Source organism: Danaus plexippus, chromosome 4 (assembly GCF_018135715.1).
Source record: "Danaus plexippus chromosome 4, MEX_DaPlex, whole genome shotgun sequence".
NCBI lineage: Eukaryota > Metazoa > Arthropoda > Insecta > Lepidoptera > Nymphalidae > Danaus > Danaus plexippus.
Window position 1 is genome coordinate 6,980,888 of NC_083538.1, and position 22,890 is coordinate 7,003,777.

The window sequence follows — 22,890 nt, forward strand, 5'->3', positions numbered from 1 at the left end:
ACTAAACTACAGATAAAATTATCTTCGAGGTCACGTCTAAAATGTTACATAGATATGGTTTGTTTATGCTCGCTTTTATATTACATTAAAATAAAACACAAATAAGACTTGCAATAAGACAATTTTTATATTGTTAAAGGGATCTCTTTATATTGTTTTTGTCAAACTAAATTTGTATTTAATGTCTCAATAAATATAATTATTATTGTACAGTTGGTTTAATTACAATATCTGTTAGTAATGTTGTTGTTATCGGTGAAATAATATTTCGTTATGCTTTAACATATCTTAGCATAAGGAGGAATAGAACGAGAAACGTGCCAAGCGCTTACCAAGCTCTCTGCAATTATATTTTTATATGTGTGTATAATTAGTCATCATTAAATATCAGTTTTGGATCACGGAAGGTGGTTTCGTTGAAGCTAACAAGCCGTGTTCCATTTACCGATACTACTTCCCGCGTACGTAATTATTTATGTATAAAAAAAATATATATCATAATTCTATTTAAAAACTGTCAGTAATTACAGTTATATTCGCGAGATGATATGAGATATAACGTTAGCTGCTAAATGAACAAGTAATATATTTCTATAAATAAAATATTATAACTGAATTAAATAAAATAATTTCACAAATATTGTTTTTTTATAACGTTGGTATTTACTATTTTCTATTTCATACCTGCTTTTGTAATGTGTTTTGTACTACTATAGTAGATTTTAGCTAGTAATATAATTACGTTAAATAGGCGTCTGTTGTCATAAAAGTGAAAGCTTTAAACGCTTGGATGAATCTTGTCTCTGTGGTTTATTTTGATGGTGAACTCTTTAAAATCTTATTTCGTATTCAAAGAGTAAAGCGATCTCTATATTTCAAATTATATTTGGACTAATATTAAATTCTTTATATATTCAAATGTACATGGTCTGTTTAATATTATCTGTCGTTTTATATATAATTATACCTAAATAATAATATTATAAATGATGTCAAAACAACTTTTACTCGTTGTTATAACATAAATTTATTAAATATTTCTCATATTGAAGTTAGTATTTTAATGAACAATTCCGATGTTAATATATTTGTCTCGGAGTTGTATTTATGTTCACATACACACTTTCACTTGAAATAAATTTTTAACGGATCTGTGGCCGGTCTTATCTTATAATTCTCTTATTTTAATGCTTTTGTAAAATTCAATTAATATGGTATAATATTTACGTTTAAATTTCTTTTTTCATATTAACCAAAATTATGTGGGAAGCGGATAAATTCGGCAAGACCTCGTATGGTATTAAGAACTAAACGTGGTTCACTTAAATCGTTTTCGTCATTTTCACTGACTTATTAACATATAGCTTAGTTTATTTGTAATAAAATTAATTTAATGCCTTCAAAGCAAATCACTCTTATGTTTTTTCTAATAAAGACCATAATGGCACGTGTAATGTTAATCTTATTATAGATCTTCCTTTAAATAGACAAAAATCGCAATATAAATTGCGCCTACGTTTTTATTTGTGTGCCTCTTTGTGTACAAAATAATGGGTATGTTATACTTTTTTTGGCTAACATTTGGTCGTGAGTCATGAACGTTTCTGGTATGATGATGTTTTAATTGTTCTGTGCTATGAATCTTAATATTTGGTTTGGAGTTTTGATGTCCGCTTTCATGTATTCTCTATGACTTAATTATATATGGTTATTATATGTGGGTAGGCGAAAATTTTAAAAGCAGTCTGATTTTGTACGTAAAATTTATCACGTACAAATTGTGCGTATTTACTATTTGTCTACCTAGAGTAAGTTATATCCGCAGCCATAACACAAGTTTTATACCGTCAAACGTAACCCTAGAAACCGCTGATGTTTAGTTTAACTATGCAAACTTGTATTAAGCTAATATGAAAATACCTAACTTTCTACTGTTTGTATAAATAAAATATCTAGCTGTCAGGCATTATATATATATATATATATATATATATATATATATATATATATATATATATATATATATATATTGAAACTTTAAATTTTAAAACATGACGGACTTTTATTACAAAATTATTTTCCCATAAATTAATAAGAAGCGATAGAGATTTCTTATACAGCAATTTTCCTTTAATGAATCCTTTATGCTTATGACTCCTGAATGGCTAGATGGTTATCAAGGGCTTCTTTGTATAACGAAGCCCTCGGGTGTCAGTCACCGGAACCCCGTTAACTTTTTTAACCAAAACACGATATAAAAGGCGAGCTCTTGTAAAGGAATAACTAAAAATGGTTCGCAATAATACTATTGTCTTAGCATTAACGGCGCTCGCACAATGGTTCACATTTTGAATTATTTTAACAAAATTATTCTCTGTTCAACCGCATCCTTTATTTTCATCTCAACCGCCAAACATATGTACCAACTTCAAACTGAACTCTGAGCATTCAATAAGGTAATAAAGTTTGATTTATTATCATTGAAAGTTAAATAAACGTGACGTAATATTTATCGATCGCTATTAATGTGTGCCTCACACTCATTACTTTTGTTGAAGTCGGGGAGATCTTTAAACAGATCTGGAATAAAAATTTCACATGTCAAAATAAACAACGCGTCGAGTCACGTGCACGTTAAATGATTGGCTGTCAAATTATGTATTTTTATAGTAACGTAATAACGGCGGTGTTTGATTGGAGCCGGACTGGCGTGTGTTTGAGTGGCGTGATCCAAATATTATAGATTATTACAAAGTAACGTCTGCACCTTTTTTTTTTGCTTTCATCTCGATGACTTGTTTTGCTTTTCGGATGCGTTTACGGTAAATTTAAAGTATTTAAAATTTTCTTATTGCTTATGTATGTAACTTTTTATTTGGTTTTTTTTTTTATTTATTATATCTGATATAGATATAATTAACAAAATAATGCAACATTGGGAGTACTGTTATAGATTGTGTACCTGACACCATACAAATGACTGAAATTCAAGGATATCATGATTGGTTCTGCACAAGAAGCTAGTAAGGGTTCGAGACCAAATAGCATGCATATAATGTTCATATCTTTAATCATGTTGACTAGCTAAATATAAGTTGGCGCTGTAAAAATATGACCAAAAAAATTTAAAGTAACATTATTGAAAACCCTATTTTTTGGGTAATGTGGGTAATGTTATCCCTGCGGCTTTGACAGCGTCACCGGGAGAGTCAGAACCTATGCATTCAAATCAAGCGTTAATTGTTCACCTTATGACTCCGATACAGCCAGCTAGCCAGCTCGTTACAGCTCTCGTTTAACAAACAGCTTTGACCAACACCCTCGCAAAATTTCGCTCCGTTAAGTCACAGCTAATTGTAAACTAAAACACAAGAGGCCGGTGGAGCGAGTGATTGTTGAACGACAACACCTCGTTCATAGCGATACAGAAGATCAATTAACACATGTAATAGTACTTTCGAAACGAATTCACAGAATTTCTAACGTTTTAACATGGCTAATTATAAAAAAATATTCATGGGAAATATTCCGTCTTTTTGCTCTATATTATATATTATGTATTTTTTACTACGTCATCGTCATTTGTAAATTTTTCGGTTAATTTATATATAAGTATATGTGTGTATTTAATAATGATATTAAGATAACTTTATTAAATGGATCTTTTATGACGTGAGGATATTTCAATTGTTTAATTATGAATACAACGACGGTTAACCGGTAAATGAAATTAGTTTAATATTATTATATTATGTTGTTAAGTAACGTTTTAATTTCAGTCTTTGTTTCTTATTATACATGTGATGTATAAAAAAAATATTATCAAAAAAGAAATTGTTTCTAAAATAATCGAATAAAAACTTCAAAATCTGAAGGGTCTTAGATGGATTTTAAACGAAAATAAAATCTTATATCAGTAGATACAGTAAATCATATATTTTTATAAAACATTCATTCATAACTACCAAAGAGTTTAAAAATTATAAAAAATATCTCGAAATTGTAATGTTCAGAGATATATCACCTGACTTTAAAAAATGGCACCTGTATGAAAATCGTCAACTCAGTTTATACTTCATATAATATTTTTATCTCAATGAAGTGCAAATATTTTGTTGGATCAGATGTCTCAGCATTGCTAGACATTTATTTATTTTCTTGTTCAATTTTCTTTGTGCAAAACTTATTATTAATTAAATTACTACTTTATATTACAACAACATTATTATTTCATGATACAACTTTTTTTTTATAATTATGACTTTCTATATAATTATTATAATTATTTTTAATATTCCTTTTATTATTTCCTTGTTATTAAAAATAAGTACAAAATGACCACTGCACATGAAGCTAAAGGCGTTATGAGTCGATGGATTTAATTTCATTTTTATTTTTAAGATTATTTTTTTTATGAGAGATAAGGATTCAGAGATTATATTACTTGTAAGATATTGATGTTAGGTATTTGAATTGAATGTATATTTGTTTAGCGAATTAATCTAAAGGTTATTAATTTTTATTTCTCCAGCCCTCAGTTGCTTTACATGATATTATTAATATTTTTTTTATTGAATCATTCAAACGTCCATGTAAGGAGTCGGACTCACGTTGGCTGTACACCGATGAATTGTACACCGGTTCTATTTGCTCTTTGTTAAAATGACAATAAAAATTCTCAATTCGATCCGTGGCCGCTTTCATGAAGCCACATTACCCGTGTAATAGATGCCTATTACATATTAATAAAAAAAAATCAAAAGTAATCTAAAGTATTGAGAAATCGATTGTGTATTTTAATATAACTTTATATAGGACTGATGCCATTGATCGGATTCTCACCTCGTCCTCAATATCTAGATGCATGCAAGTATATTTTTTTATCTTGTACTTGAGGCTAACAAGAATATCTTTAGCTGTACATATATAGGGTTAGGCATATTTTTTATCAATAGAATGACATCCTTGTGTCGTTATATTAAGTTTATATCTCAAGTGTTTAAAACGGTTTTGCATCTGGTTTAAAAGTTTCAAGGTTTGCTTGTAATGTCATCATATATATACATATATAATATATATACATATTAACAAATATCAAGGTGTTGCTTGATAAAGTTGGATGTGTTTGCTATTCTAGTTATATCGGTGTTTTATTTTATTTTAATGTAGCATCATCTGGTGTTTCTTTAGTAAGAAAAATAGAAAAATATACGATAGTAATAAAATGTTGTGTCATCGCGCGTCGGTTGAATGACGTGAAATGAAATTAAATATTACAAGCCCGCGCACACAGAGAGCGGTCAGGAGTTCCGAGTTCCGCGTTCAGCGTTCAATAGAATATACCGAGTCTATAACAACAACGCACACAGAGGGTAGTCTGAACTCGGAACACGGAACTCCTGACCGCTCTCTGTGTGCGTGGGCTCTTAAGGGTTCATCAAATTAAACATTTCTATATATATAGCGATTGTTTCTTGCTAAACTTCATAATATTATCTGTTTAGAAATAAACGCATTATTTTAATATTAATAATTATATCGTCGTATTAATTTTGTAAAACAAAATTTCTGAACTGTTCAGAAACGTTGTTTTTTATGAATCAGAGTATAAAATTATGATTGATCAATAAATCTGCATAAAATACTTTGGAAAACATCAGTCAGTGACGGCAGGAATCAAATGTAATGCATGAAAAAAATATTATAGAGTATCAGTTAATGCAAATTGTTTCATAAGAAATAATAAGGTAACGAATTACTTCAAAATTTTCCCAACTGGGAAAGCAAAAACATCGTTTATCGTAAAAAATATGACAGGGTTTGAGTTATCACCGCTCATGTGACATCGACACTTTAAGTCCGCTTATCAATATTATCATTCTTATCAATTTAACATCTATTTATATTGAAGTAACGTAAAAATAAAACCGCTACCGCTTCAGAATGTATGCAATTATCTACGCATATCTTTATTTGTTATGTAGACAGCACGTCGACGGAATAATTACTGGATGTACGTACTCATATTATTATTGTTATGAAAAATATTTATTCTTATTTTAGACTAACAATTTGCCTGTTCGCAACTTCTACCTCGATAACAAATGAAGAGTCAACATTTAAAACTAATTGCTGTTTCTCTAAAAATAAATGTTTCAGACTTTAAAATGTCGTGTCATAAGTAATTTTTTTTAACTGTTTATGTCGTAGATGGAAAAATATTTGAAGTAACTTGGTGTAATGTCACTGTGATTCGTGTGATTGTTAACAGATTTTCCTTCCTCAGACCTCATTAAAACTAATACGGAACCAACTGAAGAATACAGTGTTGTCGTAGAATAATGAAAAATCATAACCCGCCCCTTCTCTCAGTGTCCGTTAGCAAATGTTATGTGTGTTAAGTACGAAATAAATAAAATAAATGGGTATCGGATGCAATATCACAATTGAAATTATGTCGTGGAAAATTTAAAATATTTCTGTATATCAGAATGACAACCGGCAACAGCACCGTAAACTGTTCTAGATTTCAAAATATAACCGATGATAGAATTTCAAGTGGATTTGTCATCTTAGAAAAAACTGAAGTGTCGATAAAAAAAAAACACAATTCTCAGTTTGCAAACCGCAAAGGCATCTAATGCCGAGTAAACAAAGATATCAGTAACAAAGGCTACGTAACCATTGTTACAAAAACAAATCTCCGTCGAGAATAGACGTCTCATAAACAATATCGGATTACATTTCAGCTCGTTCGTAATTTATATCATAAACAAAACCTGCTAAGGAATATTTTATCAACTCATTATAATGTGTTATTTAAAAAAAAAATCTTTATTACTAGGGCCAGATTGTGGATGTAGTTGGTGTAGGATAATCTTTAACACAAAACTATCAAGGTTATTAAAATTATATTAATAATTATTACAACTGGCGCAGTAGTCGTAACGACTGGTAGCTGTATTGCTGATTTATATAATTTATTTGGCCGTTGTATCTCAATTAGTTATGTTTGATATTGATCGTGGGTCGCTTGAATGAACCACGCTGCTAAATAATAAACCAGCATTCGCTCTGATGATTTAGTGCTGCCAGGGAACACGATTCCTGTCACAACTACTATCTATTTTGCTCCAATTAATTTTATATTTGATGAATATCTTGATGTAGTCACAGCTGCGTAATACTAATAGATTTTATTATAAAAAACTTTATATTTCAATGGTGCCTTTCATGTGTGGCAAGTTTGTGGTCAAATAAAAAAAATTATTGTATGTCTTAGGTTATGGGATTTATCCACAAAAACAAACGTTACTTTCAGCGATCAAATTATATTTATTAAGAGAAAACGTATTGACAAGAACACAGAGTTAACAAAAAGGTGACATCACACAAGTCGTGATGTGAATGTTAGTTCAAAATTGACAGCGACAGTGACAGTGGCGCCAAATTTAAATTTTCAAGTTTCTTTTATTAATTCTAATACTCCCACTAAAATTTAACTTTATTCTTTACACAATATTTCAAAATTCTCAAAAAAAATATATAAACTTAACCAAATATCTGATCTCTCAGATAAACAAATATTTGGGTTGATAGGGCTTTTGTCAAAATATCTGCTAATTGCTCTTTACTTGAAACATAATTAATTTTGATTAAACCCAATTCAACCTTTTCCCTTATAAAGTTATATTTAACATCTATGTGTTTTGTACGTTTATGATAGACAGGGTTATTAATAAGTCTAATGGCACTTTGATTGTCTACATACAATGTGACACATTTAAAACTATCACCCAAGTCTGCCATAATTTGCTGCAACCATAAAATTTCTTTTGCAGATTCAGAGGCTGCTACAAATTCTGCCTCAGTTGTGGAGAGAGCAACGGTCTTTTGTTTTTGACTAGACCATGTTATTGGTCCACCATTCATTTTAAAAATATAACCCGTTGTAGATTTACGAGTATCTACATCACTAGCAAAATCAGAGTCTGAATATCCAATCAGATCACTGCTTTCTCCATATTTTATACATAAATCTATGGTGTTAATAAGGTATCTAATTATACGTTTAACAGCATTTACATGTTGTTGACTAGGATTGTTTACATATCGGCTTAATACATTCACTGAAAAGGAAATATCAGGTCTAGAAACAGAGCTCAAAAATAGCAGGCAACCTATAGCCTCCCGATAAGGAAAGTTAACAACATTCTCATCTAGATTCTTTGTGATAATAACATTTACATCTGCTGGCGTACTGGCAGCATTTGCAGTACTCATACAAAATTTATCAATAATTTCCTTTATATAATTTCTCTGATAAATACAAATACAGTTATTTTTTCGTTCAATTTCCATTCCCACAAAATATTTTAAATTTAATTCTTTAATTTTAAAAGCTTTGTTTAAGTACTCTATTATTTCTTTAATAAGTTGTTTACTTGAGGATATTACAAGGGCATCATCAACATATATTATTAAGAATACTTTTATTTTATCAAAAGTGCCAACATAAACACAATTGTCAGCCTGAGACTGTATAAAACCATATTTCTTTAGGAAATCAGTAAATCTTTTGTTCCAGCATCTAGATGCTTGTTTAAGACCGTATAAAGACTTATTCAATTTCAACACAAAATCATTCTTAACAGATACACCCTTAGGAAACTCAATAAAAATATCTTCCTCAAGAAACCCATTGAGAAATGCAGTTTTAACATCAAACTGTTGAATTTCTAAATTATATTTAGCTGCAATAGAAAGAATAATTCTTATTGAATCATATCTAGTTGTTGGTGAAAATATTTCTTGATAATCAACATCTTTTATCTGATTATAACCACGTGCACACAAACGAGCTTTATAACGAATAACTTTATTATTTTCATTCTTCTTAACAGTAAAGACCCATTTCGTAGTAAGGGTTCGTTGACCACATCTTTTCACCATAGTCCAAGTATTATTAACTTTCAATGCAGATAGTTCTTCTTTGATAGCTTCTGACCATTTATCTTTCTGAGGACTTCTTATTGCTTCTTCATATGATTGAGGTATTGACAATTCTATAAGATTGGCTTCAAAACGCCTATTATGCCTTGGTCTCAAGTTGATACTTCGTGATTCTATGTCACTCAATTCTTGAGATGGTTCATATACTGGATCGTCACTATTGCAACTCAACAAACTATCTTCATTCTCAGATGATGGTATTTCAGTTACACTATCATCTACATTTTCTGACTCAGGAATTTCTGTCTCCTGGCTTACAGGTATATCATTATCAATTATACATATTTCTGCAATGTTCTTTCTAGTTTCTGGCACTTGCTGTTCATCAAAGATGACATTTCTTGATATTTTTATCTTCTTGTTATTTAAGTTGTACATCCTATAATTGGTATTATCATACCCAACTAAAATCATCTTCTCACTCTTCTTATCTAATTTTTTTCTCAACTGATCTGGAATGTGAACATAACCAACACTTCCAAACACCTTCAAATGACCTATCTGAGGTTTTATACCATTCCATAATTCAAAAGGTGTCTTATTAGGGCACTGGCTAGAAGAAGTCCTGTTTAATATATAAACTGCACAATTAACAGCTTCAGCCCATAAATCAAGGGATACATCTTTGGCATACAACATTGAACGTGCACTTTCTACTATAGTTCTTTGTTCCCTCTCAGCACGGCCATTCTGTTCTGGGGTATAGGGTGCTGTACGCTCATGAACTATCCCCTCTCTATCCAGATACTCCTGAAATATCTTGTTGACATACTCTTTCCCATTGTCAGTATGTAACACTCTAACATTATGCATGTATTGATTTTTAATAATAGCATTGTATTTCTTGAAAACTTCCATGACTTCATTTTTATTCTTAATGAAATATACATGCCTGTAACTTGTGGCTGCATCTTTAAATAATACAAAATATTTCATACCTTGTATTGATTCATGACTCATTGGTCCACATACATCACTATATACTAGATCTCCTGGCTGTAATTTTCCTCGTACAGATTTATGAAATGGCAGTCTACACTGTTTGCCATATGCACATGCTTCACAAATAAAGTCACTTTGTTCATTGTCTTTGATTTTCAAGCCTTCAACAACACTATTAGAACACATATTTTTAATTTGCTTTAGATTAATATGTCCAAGTCTCTCATGCCACATTTTAAGGTCACTTTGGGTATTTTGAACCAGGTTGCAAGTATTTGGAATCACTGTTTTTATATTTAACTCATACAAATTGTTTTCTGTAATTTTAGCAATCATGACTACTTCACTATTTTTGTAAATTAAAGCATTTGTGTCCTTTTTAATGATAGTAAATTTTTTCTTATTATTGCCCCTTCTGAAAACAAGTTTCTTCGCAGGCTGGGAACATAGAGTACATCACACAATTCACTGTCCTCCCACTGTCCATTGACATATCTCTGAATTAGAATTTTACCAATACCAGACACTTCCACTGATTGTTTATTTCCCAATGTCAATGTTTTCTGACTGCTCTCAAAAATTTCTATAAAGAATTCCTTTCTATAGGTCATATGTGCGGAAGCACCACTATCCAATATCCAAATATCTTCTGGGTTACTTGTGTAATTACTTTCTATATTAAATGCTAACATATCTGCGCCTTCTTGCTGAGGCTTTCTGTACTTGGATTTTCTTGGTGCACGACATTCCTTTGAAAAATGACCACGCTTCCCACAATTATAGCACTCAAACCTATGTTTGCTATTAGTTTTGTTTTGATTTGGACCACTACTACTAGGTTTGTTTTGATTTGAATGTTTTTTCAATCCTTTATTGGCAACAAGAAGAGCTGTCTCTTGTTGTTGTTCATCTTCACATGCCAAACTTGCTTCTTCATCTAACAATCGAGCAGTTAAGTTAATGATTGTTTGTTGTTCTGGATCCATCGACATCCAAGCTTGCCGCAGTGGTCGATACTTGGAAGGTAAAGTACCAAGTATTTTAGTAATGATGGCCATTTCACTGACTTTTTCACCATTTTCATTTAGCTGTTTTGCCAGAGATTCTACTTTTGATATGTGTTGAGCTACACTATCATTTGGAGACATTTTATATTGATAAAATTTTTCATGGATTAACATCTTACATAGTTCACTCTTTTGTTCATATATTGATTCAAGTTTCAACATGATTTCTTTAGCAGTTTCACAATTTTCAATTAATGTGATCTGACTTAAATCCATTGACGAAGTTATGATAAACATCGCCATGCCATCGTTTTTCAACCACTCCGTACTATTTCCTTCTGGTTTCGGTATAGAAATATCAATTCCTTTTGCTTTCAGAGCACACTTAACTTGAAATTTCCACTGTCGAAAGTTATTTCCATCAAATTTTTCCAAATGCATTGACCGCGTGGGATCCATTTTGAGGTTATTCTCTCGGCCACAATGTAACTTTTTCTTTGTCTATATTTCTTCTTCACTTTTATTTCCAGAGTTCGCTGGGCCCATAACCTCTTAGGTTATGGGATTTATCCACAAAAACAAACGTTACTTTCAGCGATCAAATTATATTTATTAAGAGAAAACGTATTGACAAGAACACAGAGTTAACAAAAAGGTGACATCACACAAGTCGTGATGTGAATGTTAGTTCAAAATTGACAGCGACAGTGACAGTGGCGCCAAATTTAAATTTTCAAGTTTCTTTTATTAATTCTAATAGTATGTACAAGTCAAAGATTACTTAAATTTAACTAGAACTCTTAAGTTTATTTTTGTTAACCCGGAGTGGGTTAACGTTGCAAATTTTAGCGGAAATGTGTAATTTGTTGCGACAGTTTCCTATGTGTCCACTTAATCCTTATTTAGCAGCTGGATCCCTGGTTTACTCGTGTTTCCACTCCATCTAATAAGGTTTAGTCTGGTACATTTACGGCTTCTACGGAATGCTCAAGAATGCTCAAACAACTAATCAATAATATTGAAAATTTTATAGCAAAATATTGTTTTTTCTACGCACTCAAATTAAGTTTTTCGGATTTCAGTGTACATTATAGTGCAGTAACCGTGATCGCGGGTAGATGAGATGAAGTTGTCTAGTCTATGTAGTTTTTTGTAAGGTTTTACAGTAATAGTACGTGATGTGTGCTTATGTTGCAGACGGGAGGCGCGGACAGTGCCAGCGGCGGCTCAGGCGGGTCTGGTATGGAGTGCCTCCAGCTACGATCACCTCCAGGACCAGCCTTCCACTACCTCATCTCGGAGCAGGCTAAGTCTCTCGTCGCCTTACAGGTGATTGATGATGTTTTACTAGCACATTGAATGGTGACGATAACATACTGGTTTAACTTTGCTTCTTTAATATTATGTTGTTCAGAAAGCTTGTGAGGAATATTTTAAACAAGATTATTTTTATTGTTATACTAATGACTGTTTCTAAAGGAGATAATGTTTTTTTGTATTTTTGTATGTATCAATCTGTGTTCATTTGGAATGTTAAGAACAAAACCAATAATCTGTAGGAACTCCAGAATGAGGTCGGGGCCCTGTTGGAGTTCCGTGATCTCGTCATCGAGACGTTCCCTAACCTTCGGTCCAAGATGGCGCCGTCGACGCCGGCCAGTGGTACCCGCCGGGACTGGGAGCCAGGGGTCCGTGTGCGACGGAAACTTGCCGCCGGGGGAGGAGAACCCAGGACCAAGCCCCAACCCTCCGTACAGGACTCGGGCTTCAGCACAGAGACCTCCTGCAAGGACGCGCACTCGGCGGCCGCGGCCCGCCCGCGACCGCTCGAAGACGAACTCTGGGCCTTACTCGATGTGATACAACGCAAAGGCGTCAGGTTGAGAGACGAAGCGGAACTGTTGAGAGGGGAACTGGATGAAAAGCATTCGGAGACGGCCGAGGAATCCTTTGCCAGAGCGCTGTCTACCAGCGACTGTACGGATGTCGTGCGGCTGCGGAGCGAGCGGGACGCTCTATTGGCACACGCTGCGCGTTTAGAAGCTGAGGCGGAAGCGGGAGCGGGAACGACAAGTCCACTGTGCACTCCCCTAGGCCGCCTGGATCGAGCTCTGGCCACGCCCGCTCGCACGCCGCGTGTGACCACACCCGACTCAAAGAAGTTTGCAGCGATTCTCCAAGAGAGCAATCCCGTAGAACTTCGCCGTCATCTTCTCATATCTACGGTACAGAATCAGGTAAATGTGAATACAATAAATAACAAATATAAATCGGCGTCTTTGAAATTTCCTCTATACAATTGCGTTGCGCAATCAGTCGGCTATTTAAATCTTTAGACTTACAGATCACCGAAGTCATAAATGGTTATTTTACAAGTCATTCTATTATATCACAAATTAATATATATATATATATATTTTAAACTGAACATATTGATGAGTCATTTAGTGTTCAATTGCACAATTTCACCGACTTATCGACTTTCTCTGTACAACAGAGCGACAACTCCGCAACACGTACTCGACACTTAAATGTTACAATAGTCTATAATACGAGATGCATCTCAATAAAATTAAAACTCAGATACTTTGATAGTTATTCAAATTGTTTTTAATATGTAATGATTGCTGAAATGGCGATAGTTTATGTGAGGTTTTTTGTTTTCTCTCGTACATTAATCGCATGAAATATCCCGTAACACATAATACTGTATTACAAATGAATAATTTTCGGCAATTCTTTCGACTGGATGTGGTAACCTGGCGCTCGCAATTTAGAGACAAAACCTTCGCTAACGACCTCTAGTGACGTAACTGTTTCATCAGAATACAACAGAAGTCACTGAACACTTTAACGAGTATATTAAAAATAATGCAACGAAGAATGTAGCCCATTCACGATAGATATCTCCATTGACTATTAACACTTTAAATATAAACACCTCAGTGAATGTCCTTTGTGTTCACGCGTCTTGAATTATTCATAATTTCTCATTAATCTGAGGTCAATCGTATCATTATCTGTTTATAATTTCTGTTAAGTTTTCATTTGTTGTCTTTATAAAGATTATAAGTTATGTTTATAAATATAAATGTAATGAAACAGTCTGTTTGTCATATCAAATAAGTACGTATGTTTAAATTCCAAGACAACTTTCTGTTATCGATATATCTGAAACAAATTATGAACTACCAGCAAAATAATTACTTTCTGGATCAGATATATACATATATATAAACAAAAAAAGGCGCTCTGAGATAACGGAAACGAAACAATAAGCAACAATTAGTACAAACTAATATAATATACTACAGACATATTGTAAGGCTCGAGGTCAAGGTATACTGGTTGACATGAAGGTATCATGTTTCAGTACGTGACGAAAGTTCCATATTAAAATATTAAGAGAAACGCTCTATAAATAGTTTGACAATCCAAACACGTGGTAAGGGCACAGGTGATAGTGGCACTTTTATAACAGTGATGTAAACGTCGGATTAATAAATATATTCTAAAAGTAAATGTATGTGTTTCCAGGTGTTCAGTGACCAATTAAGGCGCGCCTCCTCGCAGCGGACCGCTCTACTAGATCAATTGAAACTAGTCGGAGATGAGAACGAGGACCTCAAATTTAGGGTAATTCAGACACATACCTTACATTTAATATTATAACATGGTTTTATACAACGCCAATGTTAATTTTCTTTAATTATTGTATCGAGATAACAATAGTAATTCTTATATAATATATTATAATAAGGGCGTGTGGCTAATGATGTCATTATTACAATGAACAGATAAACTATTAAAATGAATAAGAAATGAAATGATTTAAAATGTAAATTAAAAATTTAAATTCTGAGACATGGAAGCGTTTGCATGCCAGTTTGCAAGACGACGAGTCATGACGATATTATTAGTATATATTATGTAATAAAACGAGTAAACTGACAAAACACGTTCAGAGGAAGACGAACTGATAGACACTGAACATTACGTTGTATCATGTTCCAGCTCGAGGAGAAATGTATCGAACTGGAGGGAGCCCGGGCCCGGGTCCGCCAGCTGGAGGCTCAGGGCGTTAGTAATGCTGATAGAAGCAGCATGAGAGACTTGCAGCCCGTGGTGCTGCCAGACGAGCCGGGGCTGTCCGAGACCCCCCGGCAGCGGCCGAGTCGCATCCCGCGTCATAAAGCCGCGGCCCCCAGGCCCCCCACCGGCGGGGGGACCGGCTCTGCCAGTGGGGGTACCGGGGTGTCCCGTCCGCCGTCCTCTCACTCGGTCCGCTCGAGCCGCTCGGCGACCTCGTGCCGTAGCCGCCAGCCGTCGTCCGGGGGTCCCGCCCCGCTCGGATCCCGCAAAGACAAATCTTCAGTCCCCGTACGCCGCTCGCCCTCTCACGACCCCAAGGTTCGCGGCGGCAGATCCTTCTGGAACTCGTGGTTCACGTTCAAGGACACCTAGCGTTTTCACTCAAAACCTAAATGTACTAATACTCGATACGAACGGAGTTTTTACATGCCATTATGTCGATAGTAAGTTTTGAGTACAGTTCAGTTTATTTCTTCGTATGAGTTCAGTTCAGTTCGTTTTATTATTTTTGTTATTATTTTCTGAACCGAAGTCTTAGTAGACGCATGTCACTAACGTTAACTAATATCACCGTGTTATGTAACACTGTTGACAGCGACATCTATTATAACACATGAGACACTACGTTTCATGTTTAACTGCTGGTGGATTAAGTCTTTTCGTTCTCACTTCAGAATAGATCTTATCTAAAGGGGACTTCATTAATTAGTTTACATTATTTTTTATTTTCAGTTGAGTCCCCCGTGCGACAGCTTTGTGTGGTATGGGTCTTATTTCTTTTTATTTCCTAACCTGTAGTTTGAGATGTCACATTGTATTTTGTCTGTAATACATACATTTCCGTTACTGTGTTCATTGTCGTTGCTTTCTAACAAAACTAAATGGATTGGTTTTAAATTTGCATGCTTTTTAGAAAAGCTATTGATTGAATGTACCTAAAATTTTTTTGTCCAAATTCTAATTATCTTTGATTGAAATTATCGGTAAGTACTGCAACGACACAAACTGCCACATCACAGAGCACTATTGGAATTCAAATATTGCTATCTTTATAACTTTCATATGTAAGAAAAAGATAGCATGATGTGAACACTCGTTCTAACTTTTAAAATATTGTTTGAATGTACGTTCAGTAGATAGAAGTTTTGTTTGATTAATTTATTATAATTTAATTTATTTTTTATTACAACTGTAATTGACATAGTGGCATAACGGCATTTATTGGCAAATCACAAAGCAAACGCTAAAAATGCACTGTTGATAGAGTCACAAGCAAACAATATGAAGAACAGATATTGATACGAAATAAACATATTTGGATGTAATAAAATATATTGATACGTAATCTATATAAACTGTGGCCAAAAATTTAATAAATTAATTTTGTTAGATAGAATTGAGCCAACAAAGGGGAAAATTCGTCGAATATAATCAAAGTACTTATTAAATAATTGTCAGAAAGGAAAAAATATTATTATTAAAATATACATTAAAATTTTATTTCATGTTGAAACTTATATACTTTTGAGTATCCGTTTCGAGAGTGGCATTTAAGTGACGCTCCAGCCTCTATAGAATGTTTAGGACAAACAGCTCACAATGTAATGTGCATTGCATTAATTTAAATACAATATTAAACTGATGAATAAAATTCACAATGGTCTCTAAAAAAATACTTTTAAATTGGTCTTCAAATACTCTTAATAAAGGATTGCGCCTTACAGAATTTGGTGGCAGAATAAGCTTTTTGATAATAATGTTTTCCAAACAACATAGGATGTTTAGTATTTTTTTAACATATAATCTTCCTTTCTGTTTAATGACCAAGTACAATAGTACATTTAATTGTCCAACTACACCGTTCCCCGTATTTAGTGTAAATATAAGTCGATAGCACTAACCGTAACATCATATTGATGGAGGCATGACCTTTTAAGAACCCGACAGGACTTATATATTAATGAAACACGTCTCTACAGACGCTGTGGACGGAAAGTGCGCGGGCGTCGCTAGTGTTGGAGTACGTGGCTCGGACCGAGCGGCTCGCCACATTGGCGCCTCGCCTCGCCACATTGGCGCCACGCCTCACCACACTGGCGCCTCCACTCTCCACCCCGGTTCCACATCTCGCCACTCGGGCTCCTCTACCCGGGCCCCCTCTGCCCCGCACGAGGCCCCTTCCAGCCGAACTCGAACTCGACTACCGCCTGGCCTACACCCCGCCTCAGAATCTAGCACTGGAACTCACCAGGTCCATCCTGTACGAGAACGCGGACTCCATAGAGATCAAACTCAAGTCACTCAACGAAGATTCGCTGTGGAACGGAAAACCACAGAGATACTTCGAGAGCATGAACTACGGTGACGACGATCCCAAAGACTTTGAGGACGATTCCTTAGCTTGATACACACTTTACAGTTAGAGGGTGATGTGTGTTGATAGTAACTAACAGTTTACATTCCGTGCGAATTATGAATTTGTGTAGACGATGTGAACCATGTAGCGGCTGTTAGAGACGTTGAATAAGTATAGTGTATAGTGTCCGTTGTGGTTACGAGGTGTGCTACTTACAGGTACGGTATATAGATGCTACGTAGTGTTTCAAATTAGTCAAATATCAACTAACTCCAAAATGATTCCTATATTCTGCTTGCTATGTTCTCTGTCTCTTTAGTTTGAATAGATTCCTTTGAAAAAAAATTATATCTGTGATAATTTCACATTTAATGTCATGAATTGATTCAATATTTATTCGACATCATTATTTCATTCAAATATTTAGTGTAAGAATTATTATATACCGCTGTACATTTCCTAGTTAATATTTTACATGTATTAAAAAAAAAAAAACTTTTTTTTATGAAAAGCGATTTAAATGAAATATATTATTTCCTCATTTTAATGTTGGCTGATGGGTTTAAAATATATGTATGGATTGAACTAAACGGAAGTTGTAATTTTTTTTTTCATTGAATGGCCAGATTGTAAGTGTTAATAGAGTGAGAGTTTAAGCGACTTTAGCGAGGCTGTGATGAGGATTTGGCTGGTTTTATTAAAGAAAATTGTTAAATATTAAAATGTATACTGTCTAATGTAATATTCCATATATATATTAAGTGTATGTTGTATTCGTGTATTATCTTCCGCTGTTACGAACGCGTGTGAACTTTCACGTCCATTACCTAACGTCCTGTACTGCCTTAAGTTAATTTCGTGACGTTAACGTGCTTTGTATATTGTTTACAGGCTTACAAAATAGGAGACTGATTTTGTATAAAGACATAGTGTTGTATGTTCGTTTATGTCATATTGAATGTTATTCTGCGGTTTTCTTAAATTTAATAGTTGGTGTATTCCGATTCTATAGGACTGTATTTAATGTAATTAATTATAAATAATATTATTAATAAAATAGCTTAATGTGTACAGCTTCAATTCACGCTACTAGTTGCTGTAAAATATTAAGCCACTGTCTAATTACTATAAGGATACTCTTAAAATATCTAGTTGACTTGAATCTAGTTGGACCCGTGTAAAGTTGTACAGAAATCATATCATTATAATTATATACAAATTACTCATAAATTGTTCATATCAACTATATTCGTATTATTTTAAAAGGAACCCTTTTAATTACCAAATAAAATATTCGAAGTTTTGTTTAACTTGGAAAATAATAGAGGTGTTATAATAGAAAATATATATTAAATCAAACGACAAACCTGAGAATAATTGAATTAAGTTATGAATCATTCAATGTTATAGTACCTATAAACATTAAGCTCGTACTATTTTACTGCCCAGAGTAATATCTTTTATCTCATATGTTTCAGCATCTTTATAAATTCTTATAAAACCATGTTGTTTTAATTCTAAAACAAAGAAAATCAAGTATATGGAAGTTTAAAACCTCATTAAGAAATTATCAAGATTTTATAGGAAAGTATTTATATACTTTTGAGTTAACTTACTGAGTATAGAATTGAAGCACCTAGCGACTATGACCCGCCTGTGACCCGATATCAAGGGTCCGGAAGATATAAGTAGGTCAACGTTAACTGGTTTCAGGCCGGATTTTATACATTTATAAATCTTATGCATCGTTCCTTGAGTGCCCCATTCCTCTCTGGGAGTATATGGAAAAAAGGGAAATAAGCATATAGCTACAAACTGTGCCATACATTTTTTCTGAGACAGTGCTTCAGTATAATAATATAGACTATATATTAGTGTCACCGTATAAATCTCTTGGAGTCCGTGGTCTTCTCTGATTCTCCGAGTGACACCTTCGTCCTGTCCAAGCTGCCGAGTGGTGTCTCTGATGTATAACTGTTTGTTTTTCTCATTTCCACGTTCCCTTGTTCATCAGAATCAGCGAGCCCTTCTCTATGCAAGAGCGCCGTCAGCCGACTTTTCTGTACTGAGCCGGGTACATTTTCATTGTTTGCTTCTGAAATGTTATTTTATTTATTATTCTTGTTGTTTTTAATCCACGTTATGAGTCTTTATATACCTACCAGCCGACGGTAAGGCGGTCGTTCGCCGAGTTTCACGATAAGTGATATATCCGCTTCGACGTTTCTTTGGCTGTAAATTGAATTAAAATTAATGAAATTATATATGTATTTAAACTTGAGAGTATTAAATTTGATCATACAACTAACCGTTCTCTGTTCCTCACTGACTCGTTTTTCTGCTCTCGACATTTCTGGTATCTCTGGAGTGGGTAACTCAGCGACATCTGTCGGTTGGTATATTAATATTTCCGGTGCTTCCTGTACGTTTGTGTGTGTCACATCCATTTCCTTGGACACGTCTCGCAGTAACTGGTCTCCCGCGGATTTATCAACATCCTGCGCCTCTTCGTCTATATTATGTGTTGTGGTCCTCATCGGAAAGCGTTGTTCGTTGTGAAGAACGGCTTCCTTCAAAAATGTTGGGAAGAAAAAGATCTGAACTGTTGTGTTTATGGCGCTGATAAAGATTTAAGTTAATTTCTCACAAAGACCATACAAACATATATATAATTGACAGACTTCAGAAGAAAGCAAAACTTTAAAATTTACCTAATGCTAATAAACTAACTAATTGAATACATAACTTATATGACAAGCGTTCCATATCGTCCCTATCTTCCTATCATACCCATCCCCCTATGATCCCCACCCCCTATCCTATTATGCCTACCTGTGTTCGTTCTGTTCTTCTCAAGTAACGTTCTGTGAGCCTCCGTCCGACTTCTCTCGTCGGTCTGGATAACAATACGGGGGCCGTTGGTAACAGATTGATAATATCCTTAGAATCCTGAAGAAACATTCAGAGATATTATGAAAATATTTGAAGGTTTCATAAATATCAAACGATAGCCAGCTTATTGGGCCAAAGCATCTCGAACGTTGATTCTCAAGTCTCCAAACTGACTAATGACTGTGCGGTTTAAAGATAATTAAGTCGGATAATCTAAGTAAAACACTGTTCAAGGGTTATAATAAATATAATAAGATACATTTTAAATGGTTCGTATAAGTATTGACAAATCTTTAATATATATATGTTAAAATAGTCGCATAACTCACCTCACAACGTAGTTCAACGTGAATATTATCGATTCGTGAACGTAAATAATCTGACGTGAGTTTAATTTTCTTGTCAATTATAAGTTTGTTTCTTAGTTTACGTCTCTTCGTCCTGGGCTCTTCTTTCAGTTCCTAAAGATTATATAAAAGTCTCAACCTACATGTTACTAACTATTGACAAGTTAAATTTAAGGTTGAAATTTATTTACATACCCACATTAACATATTTTTCGATATTAATTAATTTCATTCAGTTTTTTATTTAATAGATTATTTTTACCTCCAGAACTATTTCGTCAGTCTCACGCCTTGACTTCTTACTTCGTTTAATAACTTCCTTTTCTTTGACGTTATCTATTCCAAGTTTTGTTCTGGAATAATAATTATAAACGGAGTGAAAATTAATAATAATAAAAACATTTAAAATCTGTTTTACTGGAAAACAGCTAATTAATTTTTGTTCATATTTCTCTAGTTGGCAAATTGTTAACTATTTCGGTAGTTAACTAACTTATCTGTGTGAGGATCGGGATGCGGAAGGTCGGGGATTTCAGGGATTTCTGTGACAGAATTATTCATTATTTAAGGAAGTTATAAGTTTACAGGTATATTATTATTAAGGTTGGTAACAATTCATTACCTTTATCGAAGTCTCCAATATACATCGCTTCCGCCATAGCTGGAAAGAAAATAAACGTGGAAATTTCATATATTTTGCTTAATAAATAAGTAATTCGAAGTGAATGTATCTTATAACTTACATTTACCAAACACAGACACGTCGTGTTCAGGCAGTCTCTCCATCTGTGCTTCGTGTTGGACGAGTCTGGATTTGTCGTGCGACTTGTCGGTGGAGAAGTCGAGCGGCAAGTCTAGGACGCTCTGCTGCGCGGGATTGTCTTGAAACAACATCATCTCGATACTCCTTTCTCCAAAGATTTGTAATGGTTGATCAGGATTGAGTTCGCCGAAACCATCCTGTTATAGGTGTAAAGTATATACATACGTATTTGCTATATGATATTTTTTTTTATTATTGTTATAATTTAAAAAGACGCACATCTAATAAAATTCTATTTTCAGGCAGCGTTGGCTCTTTTAAAGTTATGTCTTCTACATGAGCCACCATATTTCCGCTGTTCTAAAATAAAAAATGCAAATTAATATATAATTTATATAGGTAATTGGAAATAAACGAGGAAAAAGGAATTATGAAATAGAACCTGAATTTTTTCTTCCAAAGCTTCCTCGTCGGGCTGAAGCTCGAAAACAAGACGAGGCAACTCAGGTCTTTTGGCGACGTGTTCACTTGTCTCATATATAGATCTGCAAAATAAAATGGTCTTATAATTTAAAATTTTAAACAGTATTTGTGTATGTAAATATGTTAAAATAACGATTTAAATTACTTAAATTACTAGCAGTACTTACTTTTTGTGAGTAGTTTTCATTACATGAGCATTTATCATGCAAAGATCTCCTAAAAACATAAAAAACAATTTCAAATAACTTTATATGTACATTTAAATGTTGTTTACGAGTTTAATAGTATTGACGCACCAACAAACACGGTAACTTTCCTTTGATAAAGTCGAACAAGACCACGCAAGAGTTGCGAACTGAGTCGTAGCGAAAATCTATTCGTGGGTCGACCGGACTCATTTTTCATAACTTCAAGCAAGTCATTGCTAAAAATATTTTATTATATACAGTTTTAGTTTCTACAGTAATATATCATAAACTACTAAACTTGTATAAGCGTACCATATTTGTCGTATGTCCTGCGACCAAAGCTGACGGTGAGTTATTGTAGCAAAACGCAATGGCCATGAGTCTGCAACCCAACACAAATAAAATCTTCCACCTCTTCGTAATGACTCTACTGGATAAAACATTTTTTCCTTTTCAATACGTTGCAGAAAGTAGCTGTTAGAGACGACGCTAAGTTTCTCAATTTTCGCGCCTTATTTCCCTAAACTCAGTTCTTAGTCACGTGATATTCTGTTCAGAAATAGTATAAAAATATAATTTAAATTTGGTAATTAACCATATTCTGTAAAATTTACTTGCAAAAATAACGTGAAAGCAATTTTAGATGTATTTATTATTTGAAGTATTTTAAATGTTGAATTTAATATGGTTATGTTCAGTTGATCCGATATAGGCGAAGAACGTATTTTTTTATTAGAATATTTTTTTAATACAACAATTACAAGACACTAATAAAATTTTCAATAATTTTAAATTACACAATGAAGTA

The 22,890-nt window shown here is 33.7% G+C and overlaps 2 protein-coding genes across 6 annotated transcripts in view; one reads left to right on the forward strand and one right to left on the reverse strand.

The window, feature by feature from the left end:
* The window catches only part of LOC116768358 (uncharacterized), a 57,388-nt gene extending 38,736 nt beyond the window's left edge, over positions 1 to 18,652 (forward strand). For 4 of the 5 annotated variants that reach the window (XM_061524967.1, XM_032659052.2, XM_032659055.2 and 1 more), the window contains 5 exons: positions 12,159 to 12,290; positions 12,521 to 13,198; positions 14,499 to 14,597; positions 14,976 to 15,371; positions 17,033 to 18,652. In XM_061524967.1, the coding sequence (XP_061380951.1) occupies positions 12,204 to 12,290; positions 12,521 to 13,198; positions 14,499 to 14,597; positions 14,976 to 15,371; positions 17,033 to 17,458 (1,686 nt within the window). In that variant the 5' untranslated portion in view covers positions 12,159 to 12,203 and the 3' untranslated portion in view covers positions 17,459 to 18,652. The remainder of the gene's footprint in view (positions 1 to 12,158; positions 12,291 to 12,520; positions 13,199 to 14,498; positions 14,598 to 14,975; positions 15,372 to 17,032) is intronic. The other variant, XM_032659053.2, reaches the window with a different exon arrangement.
* Positions 18,653 to 18,782: 130 nt separating this feature from the next.
* Positions 18,783 to 22,525, reverse strand: LOC116768824 (uncharacterized). The gene is made up of 16 exons (XM_032659664.2): positions 22,395 to 22,525; positions 22,191 to 22,318; positions 22,062 to 22,110; positions 21,854 to 21,956; positions 21,691 to 21,771; positions 21,392 to 21,608; positions 21,271 to 21,309; positions 21,142 to 21,190; positions 20,911 to 21,001; positions 20,631 to 20,762; positions 20,242 to 20,358; positions 19,719 to 19,979; positions 19,572 to 19,641; positions 19,291 to 19,504; positions 19,026 to 19,180; positions 18,783 to 18,926 (listed from the first exon to the last, which is right to left on the reverse strand). The coding sequence occupies exons 1-16, from the start codon at positions 22,523 to 22,525 to the stop codon at positions 18,832 to 18,834; spliced, it is 1,932 nt and encodes a 643-aa protein (XP_032515555.2). The 3' UTR covers positions 18,783 to 18,831.
* Positions 22,526 to 22,890: the final 365 nt, after the last annotated feature.

Excerpts from the sequence above, each read along its gene's own strand:
- LOC116768824 (XM_032659664.2), bottom strand. The coding sequence starts at position 22,525 with ATGTTTTATCCAGTAGAGTCATTACGAAGAGGTGGAAGATTTTATTTG. Across the intron at positions 21,609-21,690 it reads AAAATAGAATTTTATTAGAT|GATGGTTTCGGCGAACTCAA; the intron begins GTGCGTCTTTTT and ends CACCTATAACAG. Across the intron at positions 20,359-20,630 it reads ACGTTGAACTACGTTGTGAG|GATTCTAAGGATATTATCAA; the intron begins GTGAGTTATGCG and ends ATGTTTCTTCAG.